General features: G+C 46.1%; 2 protein-coding genes across 3 annotated transcripts in view; both read left to right on the top strand.

Moving 5' to 3' along the window:
• The window catches only part of CREBRF (CREB3 regulatory factor), a 53,371-nt gene extending 51,258 nt beyond the window's left edge, over positions 1-2,113 (top strand). For both annotated transcript variants that reach the window (XM_038740260.1, XM_038740261.1), the window contains exon 9: positions 25-2,113. In XM_038740260.1, coding sequence (XP_038596188.1) covers positions 25-140 — 116 coding nt within the window. In that variant the 3' untranslated portion in view covers positions 141-2,113. The remainder of the gene's footprint in view (positions 1-24) is intronic.
• Positions 2,114-12,318: 10,205 nt separating this feature from the next.
• On the top strand, positions 12,319-24,650 carry BNIP1 (BCL2 interacting protein 1). Its single transcript, XM_038772562.1, has 6 exons — positions 12,319-12,460; positions 16,674-16,766; positions 18,284-18,375; positions 20,433-20,534; positions 20,670-20,788; positions 24,114-24,650. The coding sequence occupies exons 1-6, from the start codon at positions 12,344-12,346 to the stop codon at positions 24,308-24,310; spliced, it is 720 nt and encodes a 239-aa protein (XP_038628490.1). The 5' UTR covers positions 12,319-12,343; the 3' UTR covers positions 24,311-24,650.
• Positions 24,651-26,278: the final 1,628 nt, after the last annotated feature.

Here is a 26,278-nt window from a genome sequence, read left to right on the forward strand (position 1 = left end):
GAGCCCTCCCTCTGTCCCCTTCAGGTCTTCCAGTTGCCGGGCAGACCTCCGAGTTCGTGAACCAGGTCCTCGAGAAGACAGCGGAAGGCAATCCCACCGGCGGACTCGTAGGGCTGAGGATGCAGACGTCGAAAGTGTAAAACGGGCCCGGCTTTGCCGTCTGTCACCGTCCGGTGGGCTCTGGTGTAAATTTCATTCGGTTCTGCATGGCGGTTTCGCATTACGTAAACATTTCCAACTAGGTCACATCGTTTGTCTAGCCGAGCATAAGAGAAGCATGATCCACGATGCTCGATGACAACATTTCTCAGAGCCTAAACCGCAGTTCTCGCACAACGTCTGGCATCGGCGTGGAAAGTTAAGGGTTTTTGAGCAAAGGGCCCCAAATCCGATGATTAGAACTGGAGATGTAAAACGCGTTCTGCTTGGGAGAGCGTCAGCGAATGCCAAATGTTGTGGCAGGTTTATACTCTGAATACAACAAAAATTAAGAGGAAGCACTTTTTTTTTTAACTGTCTAGTGGGGTTTTCGTTTTGGTTTGGTTCCTTAGTTATCGCTTCGTGTCCTAATTTTTCCGCAACCATTAATCTCACCTGTACATTAGCACACATAGCATTCAAGCTATTGTGCCATATTAGACTTTATTTTCAGAGCTCAATATGATATATACGTAGAGACATATATCTATTATATGTCCGTGCAAGTAAGAAAAAAAAAAAGTATATTCTTTGTGCCTTGTATTTTTTGGGGGGGGGGAACTCTAGCTATAAACTGGTGACGTTTTGTATGATGAAAACCCTAACGGAGGGAAAACCAAGATGTATAGACGGTATAAAAACGGGGTTTAAATGTTTTTGTTCCAACTCTTACCAATTTTTGAATGTATATAGGACAATGTTGAAATGTAGATATATATGCCACAGAGTCTGTGTATTGTATAAAAAGACAGCTCGAGAAGACTCAATTTCGGTACTTGGCCGGAAGGGGACAAATACTTGCACATTAATGCGATTGTTTTATTTTTTGTACCAAAGACAAATGCAACTGATATGGCAACTGCCAGTCTAAGGAAAGTTTTGCACAGCTTACATGATACTGTACTGAATGTATGAAAAAAAAAAAGGAAAAAAAGAAAAAAAATTTAAAGGTCAGGGTTAGGGATCTTACTGAACTGTGAATTTTATTTCTGTTGGGTCCAGTTATCTACAGAAGGAGCATTCATACCTACAAATATTATTTTGCTGTTCCTCTAGTTCGCTTCCATAGTAGATAAGTTGGTGGCCATTTAGGAGTTTGTAAATCTTTTTTTTTTTCTGCACTTATTGTAGAAAATTTTAATATATTTGGATTTTAGTAAGCTATTGGTAAAATAGTTTTTGACTTTGAGAATTCAAAAAAGTTTATTTAGCTCGTTGTAGTATACTTCCACCAAACAACCAAAATACAGATTATTTTTTATTGTACTGTGTGTATATATATATGTGTAAAGAAAGAAAAAGCTACAAATATCTAATTCTTTAGTTGCCACTTTTCCAATTGATGTATTATTGTGCATGTAATATTTCCAAGGATCAACACAAGCTTAAAACAGAAAGATTTATAGATTTTTATATTTTTGTACAGATATTTCAAAACTAGCTTCTTCAAACTTATACGTGACTTATTCTTGTTAATTCTGTAGTTTGTATGACTGAGGAATATTAACACCTTTAGTTTTTAGGTGCTCTTTTGCCCATATAAAAATCAGCTTCGTCAGTCAGTGTTTAAAGTGTGTTTAAAGCTTTACCTCTTGATGAGAAAGTCCTCTGTCGAGACAGCATCATGATCTGGGTTCAAGAGCCTGCCCCCCGGCCCCCTAGCCCGCACCTCAAATTTGTAAAAAGGTCATGATCAACCGCCCCCCAAACTGCTTAGAGAGATTAAAAATATCAAAAATGACCCGCAGGGCTGCAGGACTCGTACGCTGCAAGCATACGGTATTTCCACCTTCCCTTTGGAGACTTAATTCCTTATTGCAGCTGTCTGCGCGGTGTTTTCTTTTGTTGAAATAGACTTGTGTCCCTCAGCTGTAGCACATGAAGATTTGACTCTGAAGAGCTCATTATAACAAGGGGCAATGGTAATTCTTTTTTTTTTGGGTGGGCGGGGGGGAGAAGGAGGGAAGAATTAGATTTTTTACAGTGCCTCCTCCGTATCGTGACACTTCAGAGAAATTCCAAAGGAGGCCAAGACCCCGTAGCTGAATTGTGATGCACGCTGCTTTTCTTTGAGCCTGGTAGAAATGAGCTTGACTAGGGCTCTCTTAGAGGAAACGCAGCAAGTAGCCGTTTTCTCAAAGGATTTGAAAAATGTCAGTTGAAAAAAGTTCCTTTTTTCATGCGTGGGGGGGTAAGGCAAAGTACAGGTCTGTAACTTGACGAGAATGAGTCTTGACTGAAAATGTATCTGGGGGATTTATAAAGTATTCTAAAATATGGCAGTTTTGCGGTCAGGTGAAGATCTTTCACCTGGTAGGTTGAATGGATAGGTTTATAAAATGCCCCTTTTAGAGCTGCTCTGTTAAGAATTTTGTTTTTTGATTTTTTTTGATTTTTTTTTTTTTTCCCTCCACTCTAAAAACCAGAAATGGTTTTTCGGTCTATCATTTCAAACATTTGTTTTAATGAATTCCAGACCTTTGCATTTCAGTGTTTTCTATGTACTACTTAAGTTAATAGTTAAAAGCTTTTAATAGTTGAGCTTTTTAATGTTGACACTTTATTTTGTACCTATTTATATATGTATGTATATCTTAGAGAAGCACTTTGTTAAAAAAAAAAAAAGAATTGCATTTTATATGATTCCTGCCGTTTGCTGCTAAATCTGGGCTGGTCAGGATGCTGCAGCGATACTTGATGTAAACAAAACCTGGCAGTAAAATGTAGAGTAAAGTTAAATCCTTTAGCTGTTTTAACTTTATCGTAAAGATGACATAGGCAAGCTGTGCAGCTTTACATTTTAACCAGGGGACTCTGTGGCATTTAAACCGTCTAGAAATGGTTGTTCTTTAATGCCAGTAATAATCTGCTTCCTCTCTCATCGTTAAAGTATATTCATTTGGTGTATTCATATCTCACCCCCCCCAACACGCGCACACAAACACACCCACCCACCTTTGGGGTAGAAAACCCCCCAAACCACTCTACCTGTTCTGTCTCTGGAAACTGTGGCATGCATTTTGGGTGAAGATCCTTAGAGCCAAATTCTCTAAAGATTTTCAGCATTCACACATGGTAGGCAGAACACGACGAAGTCCCGGATCCTATTTCAAGTGGAGGGATCGCGGATTTGTATTTCCGATAATCCCGTCGTCCAACGGAGACCGTTCGAGTACTGCTATGATTGGTTTTCGATCTCCGTTGGTCATTTCAAATACACTGGATTCTCTGAAGCATTTATTCCCGTAGTAAAGCATGCTCTCCAGCCGCTCCGGCTGCGAACTTGTCAGAGCTTCGAATTGGGCGCCGTTTTCAGGCGATTCGATAATCCGGTTCTGCCGTACCATGTATGATTCTCGTCCTTTCCTGTATCCTTCATGACGGATGACGATGTGGCTTTATATCGTGCCTTACTTGTACATTTATGACTAAATGTTTTCAGCCCTACCCACCCCCCCTTCCCGCCCCCTGAATTCTGAACTCTTGCACCTTTTAACAAGAGAATCAAAACTATAATAAAAGCATCATGAAGGAATTCAAATGGATCTGGTTGCAAATCCCCTCTCTCTTTACAGTTGTTTCGTGTCCGTCTGGGAACCCGGTTTTAAACGGTCGTGGAATGTGAGGGGAGAGATGAGGATTCGCACTAATGCTACTCCATCCTCTATTGGGACTCTCCCGAGTTCATTTTTTGCCGAAGAGCAATAGTCTCCACTGAACAATAGCGTTGTTCAGCTCGTCTGCTTTATTCTTCCACTTCATTTTTCCATTCTAAAAGGAAGAGGACAGGTTTCTGTTGCTAAAACAGAGGACGAGTCTCTTTACGAGAATCAGAAGTACTTTGGAAATACAATATTGTCCGTTTGGGTTTATTTAAAAAAAAAATTCCTACGACTATCTGATGTTTGCCTTCATTAATAAAGCTGTTAGTTTATTCACCGAAATGTCAAGAATGGATGTGCTTTTTTGAAAATTCCATACATCTTTTCAACCTTGCCATTTTAGCTGCTAAGACTGAGTTAACTGTCCAAGAATTGGATACAAGTTGCCTTCAGTAGGGAATAATTAAAGCGTAAGATGATATTTCCAGACTTACTGCTAGTCTTCCTGAAATTCTGTCGAAGCGTCGTCTAGTTATGTTAACATGGGGTCAGCATCTCTCGATAGCCTTGCAGTCTGAATTGTGAGAATGCACTGAACGACGGCCTTCAGTGTTAATCATGTAAAAGGTTTCAGTCCACTCTCTAAGCGAACTGCGGGTCCACGTGGAGCCCAGGGTGTTTTCCTAACTTTGCACAGGACTGCAGCTTGGCTCCGTTCGGTGTTTATGCTGCGGGCATTGCAAACCCGATGCTGCAATCGTGGATTCGTTGAATCTCACTTAAGGGCATTACCGTTTTCCGAAAACTCCACCCCTTCGTGATCGCTCAGACGCCCATCGGGGTGCAACCTTGTGGATCGGCCGCAGGGATGGAGGTTTTTACCTTATGGGGGGGGGAGAAAAATCACGGGAGGGAGAGATGTTGAAAATGTGCTACAAGTCATCCTCTTCCATAGAGCAACGGGCGACTATGCGTTTAAGCATTGTCCCGTTGCTCAGCTAGCCAACTCAAGTCAGAGAGAGACTTGGTTATGCCAAATCCCAATTTTTATTTAGCAAAAAAAAACAAAACCCAAAAGACAAAAAAAAAATGGAGAAAGCGGAGACGTGAAACTGCTTCCAATGTGTCAGTATTTCAGGATTGGAGGGTCGGTTATTCGATGACGAATGTCAGAGAGTCGGATGTGTTGATGTGCCAAGTTGGGCTAAACTAGGTTGCCTCTTCCATGCCAGGGTGAGCACACGGTCAGAGTCACTTCTGAGATGGGTCAGACCCTGGTTTCCAACGTGACCCTTCCCCCTCCCCAGTCCCCACCTCCCCACCCCGATGGGTTTCTCGGAACCAAAAAGCATCGATGTGTATGTATGTACCTTATCTGCTTTTTGAACCTGTTCTTCCGGCCCGATCCCCTGCCTGTTGTTCGGTCGCCTTTCCCCGGGATGCTCACGGGATGACCCCGTCCTCTAGCTAAGCGTTTGTGGTCGATGGCGAACTCTAATGCTGCAGCCCACGCAGGCAACAGAGGAGAACCGAGGGGCGAGAATTCAAAGCGTTCGTTCATTACCGCGTGGCAACCTGTTTCCGCGTAGTTGCTTGGGTTCCTGTTTGTAATGCTGTCATTAATATCCTGTAGTTCTTTTCCAACTGGAGCTAAGAGACTTTTTATTGGAACTGGTCTTGTCTCTCTTTGTCAGAAAGATCTCTATCTTGTTAACGCATGATCTGTTTTGAAACTTATTCTATTAAATGTCGGTTGATAGTTGTGCGGTTTTTTTTTCCTTTTTCCTTTTAAAAAAAAACGAGGCACAATTAAAATCTTGACTTTGTTTACTGTCACTTTCCAGCACTTGCACTTCTAGTCAGATACAGACCCATCAGTGTATGCAACGTCCTTTGTAATTTAAAATAAAAACAAAAAATTACCGAAAGAAAAAGGGTCTGAATCGAGTCTGCCTTCCGATGTCCGTCCTCCTCTCCCTTCCCTTCGAGCCACTCGGTCCGTTCGCCCGTCCGCGCGTTTGCGGGGCGGCAGAGGGGCTATTTTATGGAATCGTCAAGAAGGAAGGAAGAGCTAAAAGACCAAGCCGAGCTTAGGGCAGGATCGGATTCCCTTTGGAAGAGATGTAACATTTCTTGATACCTCGTCCAAGATTTGGTTTGCACTGCGGATGGGTGTGACTTTCTTTTGCAACCTACACAAGTTCACCACCCGGCTGATCTGTTCTGATCCCGGTTCCGCCACTTGTCTGCTGTGTGACCTTGTACAAGTAACTTCACTTCTCTGGGCCTCGGTTACCTCATCTGGAAAAGGGGGATGAAGACTGTGAGGCCCACGTGGGACAACCTGACTATCTCATATCTACCCCAGCACTTAGAACAGTGTGTGGCACATAGTAAGCACTTAACAAATACCATTATTATTATTATTAGTCCCTGACCCACATGGGGATCACAGTCTTCATCCCCGTTTTGCGGACGAGGTAACTGAGGCCCAGAGAAGTGGCTTGCCCAGACTCACGCACCTGGAAAGGATCGGATTTAAGTCTGCCTCTCCTTCCGATTACCATTTGGAAGTGGTAATCCCATTGCGTGATGGTTCTCAGTCACCAAACCCAATCCTCAGCTCAGTCGCACCCAGCGATAACCGATCACGGGGAAAACCTGGATTTAAAAATACTTGTTTCTTTTCCATCTTTACCAAAGCATTAAACTGATTCTATGGCACTTGGTCTCCCTCCCCTCACCCCTTCTCCATCTACACCCCATCTCTCAAGCCAACCTGCCTACTGCGATCTGCTGTCAACTCTCCTGTCACCAACCTCCTGCTCACACTCTTCCTGGGAGTCCTTTCCCCTTCACATCCGAGAGACCTCGGCTCTCCCCATCTTCGATCGTGTCTCCTCCAGGAAGCCTTCCCTGATCAATCAATCAATCAATCGCATTTATTGAGCACTTACCGTGTGCAGAGCACTGTACTAAGCGCTTGGGAAGTACAAGTTGGCAACATATAGAGACAGTCCCTACCCAACAGTGGGCTCACAGTCTAGAAGGGGGAGACAATTTCTCGATTTCTTATAACCCCACTGACTGTCCCTTAAGCACTTTGCAGTCAATCAGTGGAATTTATTGAGCACTTACTGTGTGCAGAGCACTGTTCTAAGCACCACCTAAGCATTTGGGTACTTACCCCTTCCCTCCTCCAACACCAACATAGTATTCCTCCCCCTACTTGTAGTTTTATTTTAGTGTCTGTTTTCCCCACTTAGATGGTACGCTGGTTGAGGGCAGGGATCATGTCTCCTATTCCATTTTTCTCTCCAAGAGCTTAGTATGGTGCCAAACGCACACAGCAAGTGTTCAATAGATATCTTTGATCAGTGGATTTCATCAATTCCACCACTTGCAATGGAAGGCTAGAGAATGAAGTTAAAGGACAAGAAAGACACTAGAAAGGTTTTTTGGTTTTGCTTTTTTTTCTAAAAAAAAAAAAGCTACTGAAATGCCCCTGAAGGTATTCAAGGATTCGGCCAGTGCTACGCCAGGCCAATGAGCCATTACCTAAGTTACAAAAAAAAATCGGTCTTTTAATGAGTGTTTATGGCGTATAGGGCACTGTATTAAGCACTTGGGAGAATCCAACACAACAGACACGTTCGCTGCCCACGGTGAGCTTACTGTCTAGAAGGGGAAAGCAACTGGCCTGGCTTTGTGAAGGGCAAGCCGTAACGATACAACTTAATCTTCTACGACAATGACGGGCCACATAGATGGGAAAGAAGCTTTGAATGCCCGTCTCGCTCAGCTTTGCATTTCGTCCCCTATGACATCCCAGTGGGTAAGTTGGCAGGTGCCTACTGTGGGCACAGCTGGCTGGAGGAGGTGACCTTGGTGCGGTCACCCGTGATTCGAAGTCAGTCTGGGGGTGTGATGAGGTGCATCCCCCCGGGGATCAGCACTATAGGCATTTTCATTGTGTTGCAACTGCTCACCAGGGCCACGGATAATACCAAATCGGAGGGGAGGGGGTGTTTAAATTAGCCAGAGCCTAACGTAGAACTGATGCTTCAGCATTTACGGTCCTCTCCCTTTTTGAGATAATGCCGCAAAGCTGACTAGGGCCCAAGCACCTATTTTTTTGACTGATTTGACTAGCGTGATTAAAAACCTATAATAATTACGGTATTTGTTAAGCCCTTACTAAGCGCCAGGCACTGTATTAAGCGCTGGGTTGGATACAAGCAAATCGAGTCGGGCGCAGCCCCCGTCCTGCAAAGGGCTCCCAGTCTTCATCTCCGTTTTACAGATGAGGGAACTGAGGCACAGAGAAGTGAAGTGACTTACCCAAGGCCACACAGCAGGCAAGGGGCGGAGCTGGGATTTGAACCCCTGACCTTGGACTCCAAAGCCCGGGCTATTTCTCCTGAGCCATGCTGCTCCTCATAATTCCTACTGCAATTTAGTATGGAAACATCTATTTGGCAAATCGATCACTGTTGGGTAGGGACCGTCTCTATATGTTGCCAACTTGTACTTCCCAAACGCTTAGTACAGTGCTCTGCACACAGTAAGCGCTCACTAAATACGATTGAATGAATGAATGATCACGGAGGATCTTTAGACCGATTCCCACCGACTGCTTAATAGGACGCGAAGGATAATATTTGAAAATTCAGTACTTACAAGTTTCCATGTAAAAATCCATCAACTGTCTTTACTGAGCGCTCACTCCGTGCAGGGTGCTTGGGAGAGTAGAGTCACGATCCCTTCCGTCAAGGAGCTATAATCTCATGACACTAAGATGAACTAGAGATCAATCAATCAATCAGTTGTATTTATTGAGCGCTTACTATATGCAGAAAGCAATGGAGTTTCAAGATATGTATGGCAGTTCGCTCTCGGGGTCGCACCCGGCGAGTTTCCAGTCTTCTATCGATCTCGACTACTAGAGGGAAAGTCAAGCAGAGGCCTACCCACTCCATTCCTAGCTTGGGCAGTGGCTAGCGAGTGGCAGGCGATCTGCTACAAGGCAATCAATCAATCAATCAATCAATCAATTGTATTTATTGAGCGCTTACTGTGTGCAGAGCACTGTACTAAGCACTTGGGAAGTACAAGTTGGCAACATATAGAGACAGTCCCTACCCAACAGTGGGCTCACAGTCTAGAAGGGGGAGACAGAGAACAAAACCAAACATATTAACGAAATAAAATAAATAGAATAGATATGTACAAGCAAAATTAATAAATAGAGTAATAGATATGTACAAACATATATACAGGCGAAACTCCCCTGTGCTGGGCAGCAGCAGCACGGGAGAGAGTCGAGGGTGGAGACTCAAGTGGACTGAGCGGAAGGATGCGGTGGTCAACAGTTCCTGTATTTTTCCCAGGAAAACTCAATGGATCCACTACCAGAACGACTGCAGAGGGAGAACGAGGCGTTTTGGGAAAGACGCGTCCATGGTGTCGCTGCGGATCGGAGACGACGCCAGCGTAAGACAAGATGGAAGTGCTATCAGTGGGTGGGGCGAGGGAGAGCAAGGACCCAAGGGTTTAGGTGACATGGTAATACTGAAGTGACAACTTGTACTTCCCAAGCGCTTAGTACAGTGCTCTGCACACAGTCAGCGCTCAATAAATACGATTGAATGAATGAATGAATGACAGTGGTGAGGGGGAAAGAGTGAAGAGACAGCAGACTTACCGGAGTCTCGTCACTGCACTGCTGTTTGATAATAATAATAATAATCGGCATTTGTTAAGCGCTTACTATGTGCAAAGCACTGTTCTAAGCGCTTGGGAGGATACAGGGTGATCAGGTTGTCCCACGTGGGGCTCACAGTCTTCATCCCCATTTTACAGATGAGGTAATTGAGGCCCAGGCTAGTGAAGTGACTTGCCCAAGATCACACAGCAGACACGTGGTGGAGTCGGGATTCGAACCCATGACCTCTGACTCCAAAGCCCGGGCTCTTTCCACTGAGCCACGCTGCTTCTCAGGTAACTCAGGTAAAATATTGACGAATTTCACTGCTTCTTTAGGGGGGCTCCTAATTTCCTAAAGAAGCAACGCGGCCTAGTGAAAGTCAATCAATCAATGATATTTATCGGGCACTTACTGTGTGCAGAGTGCTGTGCTAAGGGCTTGGGAGAGTACAATATAAAAACAGAGTTGGCAGACGCATTTCCTGCCCTCAGCTAGCTTGGAGCAGGGTGTCTCTCCCCACTTCAGTCTATACTTCACGCTGCTGCCCGGATCATCTTTGGGCAGAAACGCTCTGGGCATGTTACTCCCCTCCTCAAAAATTTCCAGTGGCTGCCTGTCAACCTACGCGTCAAGCAAAAACTCCTCACCCTGGGCTTCAAGGCTGTCCATCACCTCACCCCCTCCTACCTCACCTCCCTTGTCTCCTTCTCCAGCCCAGCCCGCACCCTCCGCTCCTCCGCCGCTAATCTCCTCACTGTACCTCTTTCTCGCCCGTCCCGCCATCGGCCCCCGGCCCACATCATCCCCCTGGCCCGGAATACCCTCCCTCCACACATCCACCAAGCTAGCCCTCTTCCTCCCTTCAAAGCCCTCCTGAGAGCTCACCTCCTCCAGGAGGCCTTCCCAGACTGAGCCCCCTTTTTCCTCTCCTCCTCCCCATCCCCCCCGCCCTACCTCCTCCCCTTCCCCACAGCACCTGTCTATAAGTTTGTACAGATTTATTGCTCTCTTTATTTTACTTGTACATGTTTACAATTCTATTTATTTTGTTAATGATGTGCATCTCGCTTTCCTTCTATTTATTCTGACGACCTGACACCTGTCCACATGTCTTGTTTTGTTGTCTGTCTCCCCCTTTAAGACTGTGAGCCCGTTGTTGGGTAGGGGACCGTCTCTACATGTTGCCAACTTGTACTTCCCAAGCGCTTAGTACAGTGCTCTGCACACAGTAAGCGCTCAATAAATACGATTGAATGAATGAATGACCGTCTCTAGATGTTGCTGACTTGTACTTCCCAAGTCCAGTGCTCTGCACACAGTAAGCGCTCAAGAAATACGACTGAATGAATGAATGAATGAACCAACGAACGAACGACTGACTGACTGAATGAACGAACCAACGAACGAACGACTGACTGACTGACTGAATGAATGAACGACCGACTGACTGACTGAATGAATGACCGACTGACTGAATGAGTGAATGACTGAATGAACGAACGAACGACTGATTGAATGACTGACTGAAGACTGACTGACTGAATGAATGAACGAATGAACGAACGACTGATTAAATGACTGAATGACTGAATGACTGACTGAATGAATGAATGAACGAACGACTGAATGACACTGACTGAATGAACGAACGAACGAACGACTGATTGAATGACTGACCGACTGACTGACTGAATGAATGAATGAACGAACGAACGACTGACTGAATGAATGAATGAACGAACGAACGAATGACTGAATGAATGACTGAATGACTGACTGACTGAATGAATGAAAGAACGAATGACTGACTGACTGAATGAATGAACGAACGACTGATTGAATGACTGACTAAATGACTGACTGACTGAATGAATGAACGAACGAACGACTGATTGAATGACTGACTGACTGAATGAATGAATGAACGAACGAACGAACGAACGACTGACTGACTGACTGAATGAATGAATGAAGGAACGAACGACTGACTGAATGACTGACTGACAATGACTGACTGACTGAATGACTGACTGACTGAATGAACGAACGAACGACTGACTGACTGAATGAATGAACGAACGAACGACTGATTGAATGACTGAATGACTGACTGACTGAATGAATGAACGAACGACTGAATGACACTGACTGAATGAATGAACGAACGACTGATTGAATGACTGACTGACTGAATGACTGACTGAATGAACGAACGAACGACTGACTGACTGACTGAATGAACGAACGAACGACTGAACGACTGACTGACTGAATGAATGAACGAACGAACGAACGACTGACTGAATGAATGAATGAACGAACGAACGACTGATTGAATGACTGACTGAATGACTGACTGAATGACTGAATGAATGAACGAACGAACGACTGACTGAATGAATGAACGAACGAACGACTGATTGAATGACTGACTGACTGAATGACTGACTGAATGAACGAACGAACGACTGATTGACTGACTGAATGAACGAACGAATGACCGACTGAATGAATGAATGAACGAACGAACGACTGACTGAATGACTGACTGACTGAACGACTGACTGAACGACGGAATGACTGAATGAATGAACGAACAAACGACTGACTGACTGAATGACGATGACTGAATGAGTGAACGAACGAACGTCCGGCCCGCCCTCCCTCCCTCCCTCACCTCGGGCCGAGCGGCGGCGATCCGGGCGTGGCCCTTAGGTGGCGCTGCGGGCGGAGGCGGCGGCTGCGCCTGCGCGGAGAACGCGTTTGTTGTGGGCTGATCCCGGCGGCGGCCCGTAGCGGCCTGGACCGGCCGGGGGTCTTCGGCCTGCTGATCGCCATGGCGACGCAGGCCTGGGCCCTGCAGGACGATGGACCAGGCCCGGGACCCGGACCCGCTCGCCTCTGTCACCGAGACATTGTCCGCTGCGACCTGGACCTCAAAGCCTTCATCCAGGTCACCCCTCCTCCCTCCCTCCCCGGCCCTACACCCAGCGGGGCCTCCTTAGCAGCATCATCATCATCATCATCATCACCAGGGGGGTGGTTGCTATGGCCCACGCACTGATCATCATCATCATCATAGTGATGGCATTTATTAAGCGCTTACTAGGGGACAAGCACTGTTAATCATCATCATCATAATGACATTTATTAATCGCTTATTAATCGCCAAGCCCTGTTATTAATAATAAGCATCATCAGGATGGCATTTATTAAGCGCTTATTAGGGGACAAGCAGTGTCAATCATCATCATCATCATGACATTTATTAAGCGCTTACTAGGGGCCAAGCCCTGTTAATAATAAGCATCATCATGATGGCATTTATTAAGCGCTTACTAAGGGACAAGCCCTGTTAATAATCATAATGATAACATTTATTAAGCGCTTACTAGGGGCCCAGCACTGCTAATAATAACCATCATCATGATGATGGCATTTATTAAGCGCTTACTAGGGGCCCAGCACTGCTAATAATAACCATCATCATGATGATGGCATTTATTAAGCTCTTACTAGGGGCCAAGCCCTGTTATTAATAATAAGCATCATCAGGATGGCATTTATTAAGCGCTTATTAGAGGACAAGCACTGTCAATCATCATCATCATAATGACATTTATTAAGCGCTTACTAGGGGCCAAGCCCTGTTAATAATAAGCATCATCATGATGATGGCATTTATTAAGCGCTTACTAGGGGACAAGCCCTGTTAGTAATCATAATGAGGGCACTTATTAAGCGCTTATAAGGGGACAAGCACTGTTAATAATAATCATGATGATGATGGCATTTATTAAGCGCTTACTAGGGGACAAGCACTGTTAATCATCATCATCATAATGACATTTATTAATCGCTTATTAATCGCCAAGCCCTGTTATTAATAATAAGCATCATCAGGATGGCATTTATTAAGCGCTTATTAGGGGACAAGCAGTGTCAATCATCATCATCATCATGACATTTATTAAGCGCTTACTAGGGGCCAAGCCCTGTTAATAATAAGCATCATCATGATGGCATTTATTAAGCGCTTACTAAGGGACAAGCCCTGTTAATAATCATAATGATAACATTTATTAAGCGCTTACTAGGGGCCCAGCACTGCTAATAATAACCATCATCATGATGATGGCATTTATTAAGCGCTTACTAGGGGCCCAGCACTGCTAATAATAACCATCATCATGATGATGGCATTTATTAAGCGCTTACTAGGGGCCAAGCCCTGTTAATCATCATCATCATCATCATCATCATCATAATGACATTTATTAAGCGCTTACTAGGGGCCAAGCCCTGTTATTAATAATAAGCATCATCAGGATGGCATTTATTAAGCGCTTATTAGGGGACAAGCACTGTCAATCATCATCATCATAATGACATTTATTAAGCGCTTACTAGGGGCCAAGCCCTGTTAATAATAAGCATCATCATGATGATGGCATTTATTAAGCGCTTACTAGGGGACAAGCCCTGTTAGTAATCATAATGAGGGCACTTATTAAGCGCTTATAAGGGGACAAGCACTGTTAATAATAATCATGATGATGATGACATTTATTAAGCGCTTACTAGGGGAGGGGACAAGCCCGGTTAATAATCATAATGATGGCATTTATTAAGCACTTACTAGGGGACAAGCACTGTCAATCATCATCATCATAATGACATTTATTAAGCGCTTACTAGGGGCCAAGCCCTGTTAATAATAAGCATCATCATGATGGCATTTATTAAGCGCTTACTAGGGGACAAGCCTTGTTAATAATCATAATGATGGCATTTATTAACCGCTTACTAGGGGACAAGCACTGTTAATAATAATAATAGTCATCATCATGTACTTCCCAAGCGTTTAGTACAGTGCTCTGCACACAGTAAGCGCTCAATAAATACGATTGAATGAATGAATGAATGAATGAGGATGGCATTTATTAAGCGCTTACTAGGGGCCAAGCCCTGTTAATAATCATAATGATGGCATTTATTAAGCGCTTACTAGGGGCCCAGCACTGTTAATAATGATAGTCGTCATGATGATGGCATTTATAAAGCACTTACTAGGGGCCAAGCCCTGTTAATAATCATAATGATGGCATTTATTAAGCGCTTACTAGGGGACAAGCACTGCTAATAATAATAGTCATCATGATGATGGCGTTTATTAAGCGCTTACTAGGGGCCAAGCCCTGTTAATAATCATAATGATGGCATTTATTAAGCGCTTACTAGGGGACAAGCACTGTTAAAATAACAATCATCATGATGATGGCATTTATTAAGCGCTACAATGGGACGAGCACTGTTAATGATAAGCATCATAATGATGGCATTTATTAAGCGCGTACTATGGGCCAAGCACTGATAACAATCATAATAATGATGGCATTTATTAAGCGCTTACTAGGGACCAAGCACTGTTACTAATAATCATCATAATGATGGCATTTATTAAGCGCTTACTATGGGCCAAGCCCTGTTAATAATCATAATGATGGCATTTATTAAGCCCCCTTTTCCTCTCCTCCTCCCTATCCCCCCGGCCCTACCTCCTTCCCCTCCCTACAGCACCTGTATATATGTTTGTATGCATTATTACTCCATTTATTTTACTTGCACATATTTACTATTCTGTTTATCTTGTTAATGATGTGCATCTAGCTTTATTTCTATTTATTTTGACGACTCGACACCTGTCGACATGTTTTGTTTTGTTGTCTGTCTCCCCCTTCTAGCCTGTGAGCCCGTTGATGGGTAGGGACCATCTCTATATGTTCATTCATTCATTCAATTGTATTTATTGAGCGCTTACTGTGTGCAGAGCACTGGACGAAGCTCTTGGGAAGTACAACATATAGAGACAGTCCCTACCCAACAGCGGGCTCACAGTCTAGATTGCCAGCTTGTACTTCCCAAGCACTTAGTCCAGTGCTCTGCACACAGTAAGCACTCAATAAATACGATTGAATGACTATATCTATAATTTTATTTATCTATTTTACTGGTATTGACACCTGCCTATTTTGTTTTGTTGTCTGTCTCCCCCTTCTAGCCTGTGAGCCCGTTGTCAGGTAGGGACCGTCTCTAGATGTTGCCAACTTGTACTTCCCAAGCTCTTAGTACAGTGCTCTGCACACAGGAAGCGCTCAATAAATACGATTGAATGAATGAATGAATGAAGCTTCTTGTTTTCCTGTCTGTTTGGTATTGATGAAAATGATTCTTTCCAGTCGGACCGAGTCTTAGGGAAATAATGATGTTCTAGATTACGATCACAATCTTCTTCCCTCTCTTCCCTACCCCAGTCCCCTGTCCCTACACTTTCTCATCTCGATTGGTTTAACATCATTATTTTTTATGATATTTCTAACTTGGAAGTATGAGTGATTAATTCCCACTGGTTGAATAGCCAGCAGAGACCAACAATTCCAGAAGACTAGAAGAGAAGAATTGCCCTAAGATAGACACTGACATGTTTGTTAGGCAGTGAAGATATTAATGCAGTCATTCCCCAAAATGCAGGCCATACTCTATTTTCAATTTTTAACTCTGCTAACCGGTCTTACAATTTTTTTTATGGTACTGGTTAAGCACTTACCTTTTGGCTTTCACTAGCAGATTAGTAAACATTTCACAATTGCACCCTTAGAATCAATTTCAGATGTTGATACTTGTATCATATCCAAATCATGCGTCTCTCTCTCTTTATGGTATTTGTTAAGGGCTTATTATGTGCCAGGCGCTTTACTAAGTACTGGGGTAGATACAAGATAATTGAGTTGAACACAGCCCCTGTCCCAAATAGGGCTCACGGTCTTAATCCCCATTTTTCCGATGAGGTAACTGAAGGACAGAGAAGTTATGTGACTTGCCCGAGGTCACACAGCAGACAAGTGGCGGAGGCAGAATTAGAACCCAGGTCCTTCTGGCTCCCAAGCCCCTGCTCTATCCATTAAGCCTTGCTGCTTCTCTTTGTATTCTTAATACAAGAATGTCAATGTCAAAATTAATGTTAAAATTACAAGAAAAGTCAAACTACCATTTTGACCTACTTTCATTACTCTCTCCATAGTAAATCTTCATTACATTCTGTATCAGAAACTTTCCAACACCCTTGGGTTAAAGAAAATACCTCTTATATTTTAAATGTCTCTTAGGATATCCGGGATTGCACGGGACCCCTGAGCACACTTACAGAACTAAACGCCAAGGTGAAAGAGAAGTTTCAACATTTGCGGCTCAGCATACAGGTGAGCAGAACAGATCTGGAAAACCGTTTAAAGGTTTAGGTTAAAGTGATGAGGAATAAGGCTGACAGCAGCACTTGGGAAAATCTCAAGAATGTATTGCCTAAATTTACACCGTACTTAATTCTTGAGAATTTTTCTCTCTCTTTGGTAGAAATGATTAGAAGTGTTCCAAGTCAAGGGTTTCTACCGACATATATAGAATATATATGTATATGTGTATATGTATATATATGTATGCATATATATATGTGTAGTATATGTACATATGTATATATATATATATATATATCATTTATAGAATCATCTGAAGTACCTTTAACTGTTGCTCTGCTAATTCATTCTTCCAGATGAAATATTTCAGTCATGCAAAGTCAATACCGAATCTTGGGCAGTATTTCTTGATTGACTGCTGAGTTCACAGCGTTGTGCAAACCGTAGTAGTAATTAGTATTATTAATGGTAATTCTTCTAAGCACTTGGAAGTATTCTTCAGGAGCAAAACACCCATTCCCTGCCTTATAGGGCTCAGTACAGTGCTCTGCACACTGTAAGCACTCAGTAAAGATTAATTAATTGATTGATGTTTTTATGGTATTATAATTAGGCCACATTCAATCCCCAACCCACATGGGGCTCACAGTCTAAGTGGGAGAGAGAACAGGTATTGAATCCCCGTTTTGAAGCTGAGGAAACAGGCGCAGAGAAGTGAAGTGACTTGCCCAAGGAAACACAGCAGACAGGTGACAGAGCTGGGATTAGAACCCAGGCCCTCCGGCTCCCAGCCCTGTGCTTTAAAGAGTGTACAATTTAATGAGGGATACAGGATATAAAAATAGTAGAGGCAGGAAAAAGACAAGAGGTAATAGCTAAAGTAATAATAGGATATTCAGCTGAATATACATAAATGTTCAAGTACTGAGGCTAGGAATAAAAACGTATGTGCTTAGGGTAGCTACTGGGTTGTAGCGGTGTAAGTAATTCATTGGGAATGGCTTCTTGGAGGAGGTGAGACTTTTAAGGGACCTGGGTTCTACTCCTGACTCTGCCACTTGTCTGCTGTGGGACCTTGGGCAAGCCACTTAACTTCTCTGTACCACAGTTACCTCATCTGTGAAATGGGAATTTAGGCTTTGAGCCCCACGTGGGACAGGGACTGTGTCCAACCCTATTGTCTTGTAGCTACCCCAGCGCTTAGTACAGTGCCTGGCACAGAGCGTGCAGTCAAAGTAAGTGTCCTTTCAACTTTCTTTCCCTCTTTTTCATCCTGCTCCCATGACTGCTAGATTTAATTTCCTGCATATTAGTCCCTCCCCTCATTTTGCATGGCAAAAACGATTCCGTACGTTAGGCAGTTGTCTGAGTCATTACGGTGTCCGTTGACCCCGGGTCGAGAAAAGGACGCTGTACTAAATCGATTCCAACCCAAGGTTTTCAGGAATCGGCTGAAGCAGCTATTTTGGGGTCCCAAAATGTATTTTAAAATATTTTAACGTCTTGAACAACTTTTCACCTCCAAGGAACTTGAGCAGTTGGCCAAGGAACAGGACAAAGAATCTGAGAAGCAAGCTTTACTCCTGGAAGTGGAGAATCACAAAAAGCAGATGCTCAGGTAGGTGGAACTCTTACCTCTTTGTATTCAATTAATGGTATTTATTGAGCACTTACTGTGTGCTCACTGTACTAGGCGCTTGGGAGAGTACGATATGACAATAAACAGACACAGTCCCTGCCCACAACGAACTGACAGTCTAGAAGGGAAGACAGACATTAATATAAATAAATAAATTGTGGATAGGTATGGGGCTGGGGTTGGGGATGTGAATAAAGGGAGCATGTCAGGGCAGTGCAGAAGGGAGAGGGAGAAGAGGAAGGGAGGTCTTAACCAGGGAAGGCATCTTGGAGATGTGCCTTGAAGACATTGAAAGGGGAGAGAGTAATTATCAAATTTGAGTCCTAGATTATAAGCTCGTTCTAGACAGGGAATGTGTCTTTATTGTTGTACTTTATTTTTCCAAGCACTTAGGACAGTGCTGTGCACACAGTAGGCACTCAATAAATACTCCTGAATGAATGAATTTGAGGAGGGAGGGCATTCCAGGCCAGAGGGAAGACAGCAGGGAGCGGTCGGCCATGATGGTTGGTTCTAGTTGGTCGAGGCTAGAAATTGCTGAGCGACTAGGTTTAAAAGGAGCTGAGCTTCTCCAAGCTGGCATGATGATTCCCTTCGGATCAGAGCTACCCCTCAGAGCAGAGCCAGAAAAGTAGATGAAAATCCGGAGTCATCGATCCCCTCATCCCTGACGAAATTTGGAATGCCCAGGACTCTGCGTTACAGTTCTTTCTTTCAGAATATAGCAGCACACATCCCCAGCCTTCGCTTAGGTCAGATAGACGATGACTTTCCACTCATCACCTCATCTTTTCCAGTTCCCTTCTTCTCCCTGGGTTTCTCCCATGGTCGGCTCCGGCCCTGATTCCTTTTTAATTCTCTCTCTGGCTCCTACCTTTTTAATTCTCTCTCTGGCTCCTGCCTTGTTTCTCTGAGTGTTTCAGGGTCCTTGGGACAGTCTGGGCCAACATATTTCAATGTCTCTGTGGGGAGGGAGGGGCGGACAAGCAGGGGGTGGTCTGTGGGTGTCCTTCGGGTGGTTGAGTGTGGTTATGTTTGGGTGGGATGAGGGGTCTGTGATTATATTGACCCCACTGGGCAGGGAGGAACCTTGAAGTAATCCAGAAAGCCCCAGCTGCCAACACTGATGCTTTTAGAGGAGACACCAATCTGCATTTTAGCCAGGTGTGGCTAAAAAGCTGTGTGTGCTGTGAGCTTTGACCCTGGCTGTAAAGCAAACCAGTGTTCATTATTATTAATAACAATAATAATATTACTAGTGGCATTCGTCAAGGGCTTACTATATGCCAGGCACTGTACTCAGCGCTGGGGCAGGTACAAAATAATCAGGCCCCATCTGGGACTCACAGTCTAAGTAGGAGGGAGAACAGGTATTGACTCCCCGTCTTGCAGACGAGGGAACTGAGGCACAGAGAAGCAAAGTGGCTCTCTCAAAGTCACACAGCAGGTTCGCGGCAGAGGCAGCATTAGAAGCCAGGTCCTTTGACTCCCATGCCCGTGGGGTGGGGGGGCCGGTTGCAGAGGTAGCCGGGCATCTTGCCGCCACTGCGTCTGAAAGCTGCCCCTCTGGAGGTTTTCTGCAGCTGACGGGCTGGCTTGGGCAGAGAACACAGGTAAGGAGCAGGGCAGTCATGCTCGTCCTCCCGCTAAGTGCCACCCTGAGAGGGTGCGCTGCAAGATCCGGCCCCTGCTCGGGCGAATGAGCGTGGTGGGTCAGTGCGGGGACCACCCGAGGCCCAAGCAGATGGACGTTTCCCTCTGGCTGGGAGCTGAACGGTGACGAGCACAGTGACCGTAAATCAAAAGCCACTGGATCTCCCCGCGGCCTTCTCTTTCCTGCCGGCAGTCAACGACCTGGCTTCCACCCACCCTCCCTGGACTCTAGCAGGGTCTGGGGATGGGCAAGAAAATTGGGCGGCACCACCGTCCCCTTACCCCTCCAGCCCCCTCCCCCAGCTCCACCCCCTCACTCTCTTTTGCAAGTAGCCCCGAGCGGGTTTGCATCGTTGACTCGGCCCATTGTTCTGATTTTTCAGCAATCAGGCAGCCTGGAGGAAGGCCAACCTGGCTTGCAAAATCGCCATTGATAATTTTGAGAAAGATGAACTTCTTCAAGGAGGGGACCTCTTACGACAAAGGTATCAAGCCCCCGCTCCCTCTCCCTTTCCCTTTTCAGTCGCTGGCTAAGCCCGGGTAAAACGCGGAAGCGAGGAGCGGAACCCGGGGGCTCCAGGCGTGTCTTGAGCCGTTTCCTCCCTGCCCTTGGATCGTAGGAAAAGCACGAAGGAGAGCCTGGCCCAGACGACCAGCGGCATCACGGAAAGCCTGATGGCGATCAGCAGGATGATGTCCCAGCAGGTCCGCCAGAGCGAGGAAGCCATGCAGACTCTGGGTATGTCCCGGCGGGGGTTGCCCGAGGGTTGCCTCGCAGCCTAGTGGATAGAGCCCGGGCCCGGGAGTTAGAAGGGTCTGGGTTCTAATCCTGGCTCCGCCACTTGTCTGCTGCGTGACCTCGGGCAAGTCACTTCACTTCTCTGGGCCTCAGTTCCTTCATCTGTAAAATGGGGATTAAGACTGTGAGCCCCATGTGGGACAGGGACTGTGTCCAACCTGATTTAGCTTGTAACCACCCCAGTGCTTAGTATGGTGCCTGGTACATAGTAAGCGCTTAACAAATACCATTTAAAACAAAAAAAAGCGCAGATCAAGGCCCCTGCGGTCTTCCGTCCCCCAGCCCGGCCAAACGGACCGTCAACCCACAACCCTCCCCTTCCTCAGCCCAGAAGCCCAGGCTCTTCAGCAAACTAAGCGGATGATGAGGAGGATTCATTGCATTGATTGAGCACTTAGTAGGTGCAAAGCAATCAAAAATCAATCAATCAGTGGTATTTACTGAGCCCTTACCGTGTGTAGAGGCCTGTACTCTGTGAATGGGAGAGCACAGTGCAACGGAATTGGTAGACGTGGTCCCTGCCCACAAGGAGCATACAGTCTAGAGGGGGAGACAGACATTGATAGAAATAAATAAATTACGGATATGGATGTGAAGTGCCGCGGGGGCTGAGTGTGGAGTGAAAAAGCACTGGAGAATGGCTGAAGAATAATAATAATTAGGGTATTTGTTAGGCGCTTACTATGTGCCAGGCACTGTTCTAAGCGCTGGGGTGGACACAAGCTAGTTGGGTTGGACACAGTCCCTGTGTCGTGTGGGGCCTACAGTCTTAATCCCTGTTTTACAGATGAGGTGACTGAGGCCCAGAGAAGCGAAGTAACTTGCCCAAGGTCCCACAGCAGACAAGTGGCGGAGCTGGGATTAGAACCCATGACCTTCTGACTCCTAGGCCCGGGCTCTAGCCACTACACCATGCTGCTTCTCGGGATAATTACTCAGAGCTATCAATCTAAAAGAGGGTAGAGCCTAGAGACAGACGCCTTCCTCTCCATCCAAACCGCTACCCTGCTGGTTCAGTCTCTCATCCTGTCCCGACTAGATTACTGCATCAGCCTCCTCTCTGATCTCCCATCCTCCTGTCTCTCCCCACTTCAGTCTATACTTCACGCTGCTGCCCGAATCATCTTTGTGCAGAAACGCTCTGGGCACGTTACTCCCCTCCTCAAAAATCTCAAGTGGCTACCAGTCAACCTATGCATCAGGCAAAAACTCCTCACTTGGCTTCAAGGCTGTCCATCCCCTCGCCCCCTCCTACCTCACCTCCCTTGTCTCCTTCTCCAGCCCAGCCCGCACCCTCCGCTCCTCTGCTACTAACCTCCTCACCGTACCTCGTTCTCGCCTGTCCCGCCATCGACCCCCAGCCCACGTCCTCCCCCGGGCCTGGAATGCCCTCCCTCCGCACATCCGCCAAGCTTGCTCTCTTCCTCCCTTCAGAGCCCTACTGAGAGCTCACCTCCTCCAGGAGACCTTCCCAGACTGAGCCCCCTCTTTCCTCTCCCCCTCCCCATCCCCCCGCCCTACCTCCTTCCCACAGCGCCTGTATATATGTTTGGACAGATTTATTACTCTATTTATTTTACTTGTACATATTTACTATTCTATTTATTTTGTTAATGATGTGCATCTAGCTTTCCTTCTGTTTATTCTGATGACCTGACACCTGTCCACATGTTTTGTTTTGTTGCCTGTCTCCCCCTTCTAGACTGTGAGCCCGTTGTTGGGTGGGGACCATCTCTATATGTTGCCAGCTTGTACTTCCCAAGTGCTTAGTACAGTGCTCTGCACACAGTAAGCGCTCAATAAATACCATTGAATGAATGAAAGAAACAGCATGAGAGGGCAAAAAGCAGTCAACGGCAGCAAGAAACGGGAGTTTTCAGGCTTCTGATCACTCGACTCGGGTCGGGTCATCCCTAGAACAGTATTCACAACCAGCTGAAGTTGTAACGGTTGCAATAGGTCGGATGCCTGTCACCTCCCTTGGGATAAGCTTCTCCTTCGTGCCATTGTCGGGGAGAGTGGGTCCACAGGCCGGAGATTCCAGGGGGTCTCGGAGACAGTTCCAGGGAAGCACGTGGGGCAACCCAAACATTAATCTCCTCTGAGGCGGTTTGTAAGCCGACGATCCTTAGGGCTCCTCTGCCTCGCCCCCTCCCTCCCACCCTGAACCGAATTGACGTGGTGTGAGTCCAGGCAGCGATTAGGAGGGCCCGTGATCTCTGCTCAGGATGTGCCTAATCCATGGGAGAAGCAGGGAGAAGCAGGGAACATATCTACCATTCATTCAGTCGTATTTACTGAGCACTTACTATGTGCAGAGCACTGTACCAAGTGCTTGGGAAGTACAAGTTGGCAACCAACTCTGTATTGGACTCTCCTAAGCGCTTAGTACTGTGCTTTGCACCCAGTCAGCGCCCAGTAAATGCCAGGTGCTGATGATGATAATGATGAGACTAGAATTAACCTTCCCCGTGTGGGCTTGGGATCATAGGACAAGGACTGTGTCCAACCCAATTTGGTCATATCCACCCCAGTGCTTAGTACAGAAGCGCTGGAGAAGCAGCGGGGCTCAGCGGAAAAGAGCCCGGGCTTTGGAGTCAGAGGTCATGGGTTCTAATCCAGGCTCCACCACTTGTCAGCTGTGTGACTTTGGGCAAGTCACTTCACTTCTCTGGGCCTCAGTTCCCTCATCTGTAAAATAGGGATGAAGGCTGTGAACCCCCCGTGGGACAACCTGATCCCCTTGTAACCGCCCCAGCGCTTAGCACAGTGCTTTGCACATAGTAAGCGCTTAATAAATGCCACCATTATTGTTACAGTGCCTGGCACATAGTAAGCACTAAACAAATACCACAATTATAATTATCATTGTTATTATTAAGACTTTGTTCCCATCCCCTGGCTATCTGACTCGTCCAAATCTGAGCTAATAATAATAATAATGATGGCATTTGTTAAGCGTTTACTATGTGCCAAGCACTGTTCTAAGCTCTGGGGGGGTACAAGGTAATCAGGTTGTCCCACGTGGGGCTCACACTTTTTTAATCCCCATTTTCCAGGTGAGGTAACTGAGGCCCAGAGAAGTTAAGTGACCTGCCTAATTAGAACCCATGACTTCTGACTCCCAAGCCCGGGCTCTTCTCACTGAGCCACGCTGCTTCTCTGTCAGCTCTCAGAGAGGTAACGTTCGCCCGGGCCACCCAGCCGAGTGGGTCGAGTGACCCGCTCTCGGTTTGACCCCCTCCTTCCCCCTCTTTCATTGCAGCCAACTCTTCCCGCACGATCCTGGACGCAAACGAGGAGTTCAAGTCCATGTCCGGGACCATCCAGCTGGGCCGGAAGCTCATCACGAAGTACAACCGGAGGGAGCTGACGGACAAGCTGCTCATCTTCCTGGCCCTCGCTCTCTTTCTGGCCACGGTCCTCTACATCCTGAAGAAACGGCTCTTTCCGTTCCTCTAGAGGGGGGAGCCCAGCCTGACCCGAGCGCCTCTTCTCCTGGAGAGACACAGGGCAGATGACCTGTGAACTCACACACGGTCCTGGGGCCCGGGCCGGTCCCCGCTCTGTTGCCCTTTCTGACTCTCGATTGGAAGGGAACGGATTTGGCTGGAGGCCGAACAGGACCCTCAGAGCCGGACCCTGCCATCCTCGGAAATCAAGCTGAGTTACCTCCCCCGCAACTTGCCTTGATCTGTGGAAAATGGAAAAGTGAAAGAGGGAAGGGGAGAAGGGGAGACAAGATGCCTCAGTCCCTAGACTTGGATCCATTCCAGGAATAAACCTGATAGGACAGAGAGTAGTACGGAAAGTTTCATCGATATAGACCAACGTTCCTTCACCTCTTCTCCAAAACTAATTCTTCTCCTTTGAATTACAACTCCAGGGCGTCCCCTGAATAACCCTTCCCACCTCTTCTCCGCCTCCCCCGACCCCACACAATGCAAGACCCTTCTGCCCTCTCTCTCCTGTTTCACTCTGACCGCTCTTGGGCCACATTTGTCTGACACACTGTCATTGTCAACCATGCCGAAGGCCTCCGTTGAATTCTGTCATTGGATGGTGAAGAAGTAGAGAGTAGAAACAGCCAGCATGGGAGATGGCATGCAGGGTCTGGGGAACAAACAATTCAACCAAAAGATCCAGACCAAACGGCAGATCTTCGGGGCTGTCGTGGGGTCCAACTCTCTCAAGTTGTGAGGCCTAGGTTTATTTAAGGAGGCGCTTCTGGCTCGTCAGCATCACTGGTTCAACCTTATCGCGACAGAATCCCTAACACCAGAATGGAGCCAGTCTCCCAGGTTTGAGCTGGGCTTGTAACCCCTTGAGCTTGGCAAGAACAGGCAAGGAACACGGGGGGTAATGAGCGATCCAAGCAACTGCTTCATGATGAGCTAAAGTGGAGAGTCTGCAGGCAGAGGAGGGTAGGAGAAATGCTTTGTGACATAATCAACCAACAGCAATTAGTGCCTACTGTGTGCACAACTCTACTAAGCATAATGGGGAGGATCAGTCATTTATTGAGTGCTTACTCTGTGCAGAGCACTGTACTAAGCGCTTGGGAGAGTACAATATAACAATTAGCAGCACATTCCCTGCCCATAACGAACTTACAGTCTAGACGGGGAGACGGGCATTAATATGAGAACAACGGAGTTGTCCTCAAGAATCTTAAAAATCTATCTGGAAATAGAGATGCTAATTTGCAGATTGATGGAAGAAGGAAAAGGAGATATGTATTGAACGCTCCCAGATACTTGGAACGGTGCTCACCACACATTTTAGGGAAGCAGCGTGGCTCAGTGGAAAGAGCCCAGGCTTTGGAGTCAAAAGTCGTGAGTTCAAACCCCGGCTCCGCCACTTGTCAGCTGTGTGACTTTGGGCAAGTCACTTCACTTCTCTGAGCCTCAGTTACCTCATCTGTACAATGGGGATTAAAACTGTGAGCCCCATGTGGGACAACCTGATCACCTTGTATCCCTCCCAGCGCTTAGAACAGTGCTTTGCACATAGTAAGCGCTTAACAAATGCCATCATTATCATTATTATTATTGTTATTATTTTGACTCGTCTTATCTTGTCTCATACAGTCGAATCGTCTCTGACCCATAGCGACGCCTTGGATGCTTCTTTCCCAGAACGCCCCAGCTCCTGCAATCGTGCTGGTAGTGTATCCGTAGAGTTTTCTTGGTAAAAATATAGAACGGGTTTGCCACTGCCTCCTTCCGCACAGTATATTTGAGTCTCCGCCCTCGACTCTCTTCCATGCTGTTGCAGCCCAGCATAGGTGAGTTTTGAGTCGTAGCAGATCGCCTTCCACCCACTAACCACTGCCCAGGCTAGGAATGGAATGGGTAGGCCTCTGCTTGATCCCCCCTCTCATAGTCAAGACTGGAAGATTACTGGAATCTGTCCAGGTGTGGCCCCAAA

The sequence above is a fragment of the Tachyglossus aculeatus genome, chromosome X1 (genome assembly GCF_015852505.1).
Source record: "Tachyglossus aculeatus isolate mTacAcu1 chromosome X1, mTacAcu1.pri, whole genome shotgun sequence".
NCBI lineage: Eukaryota > Metazoa > Chordata > Mammalia > Monotremata > Tachyglossidae > Tachyglossus > Tachyglossus aculeatus.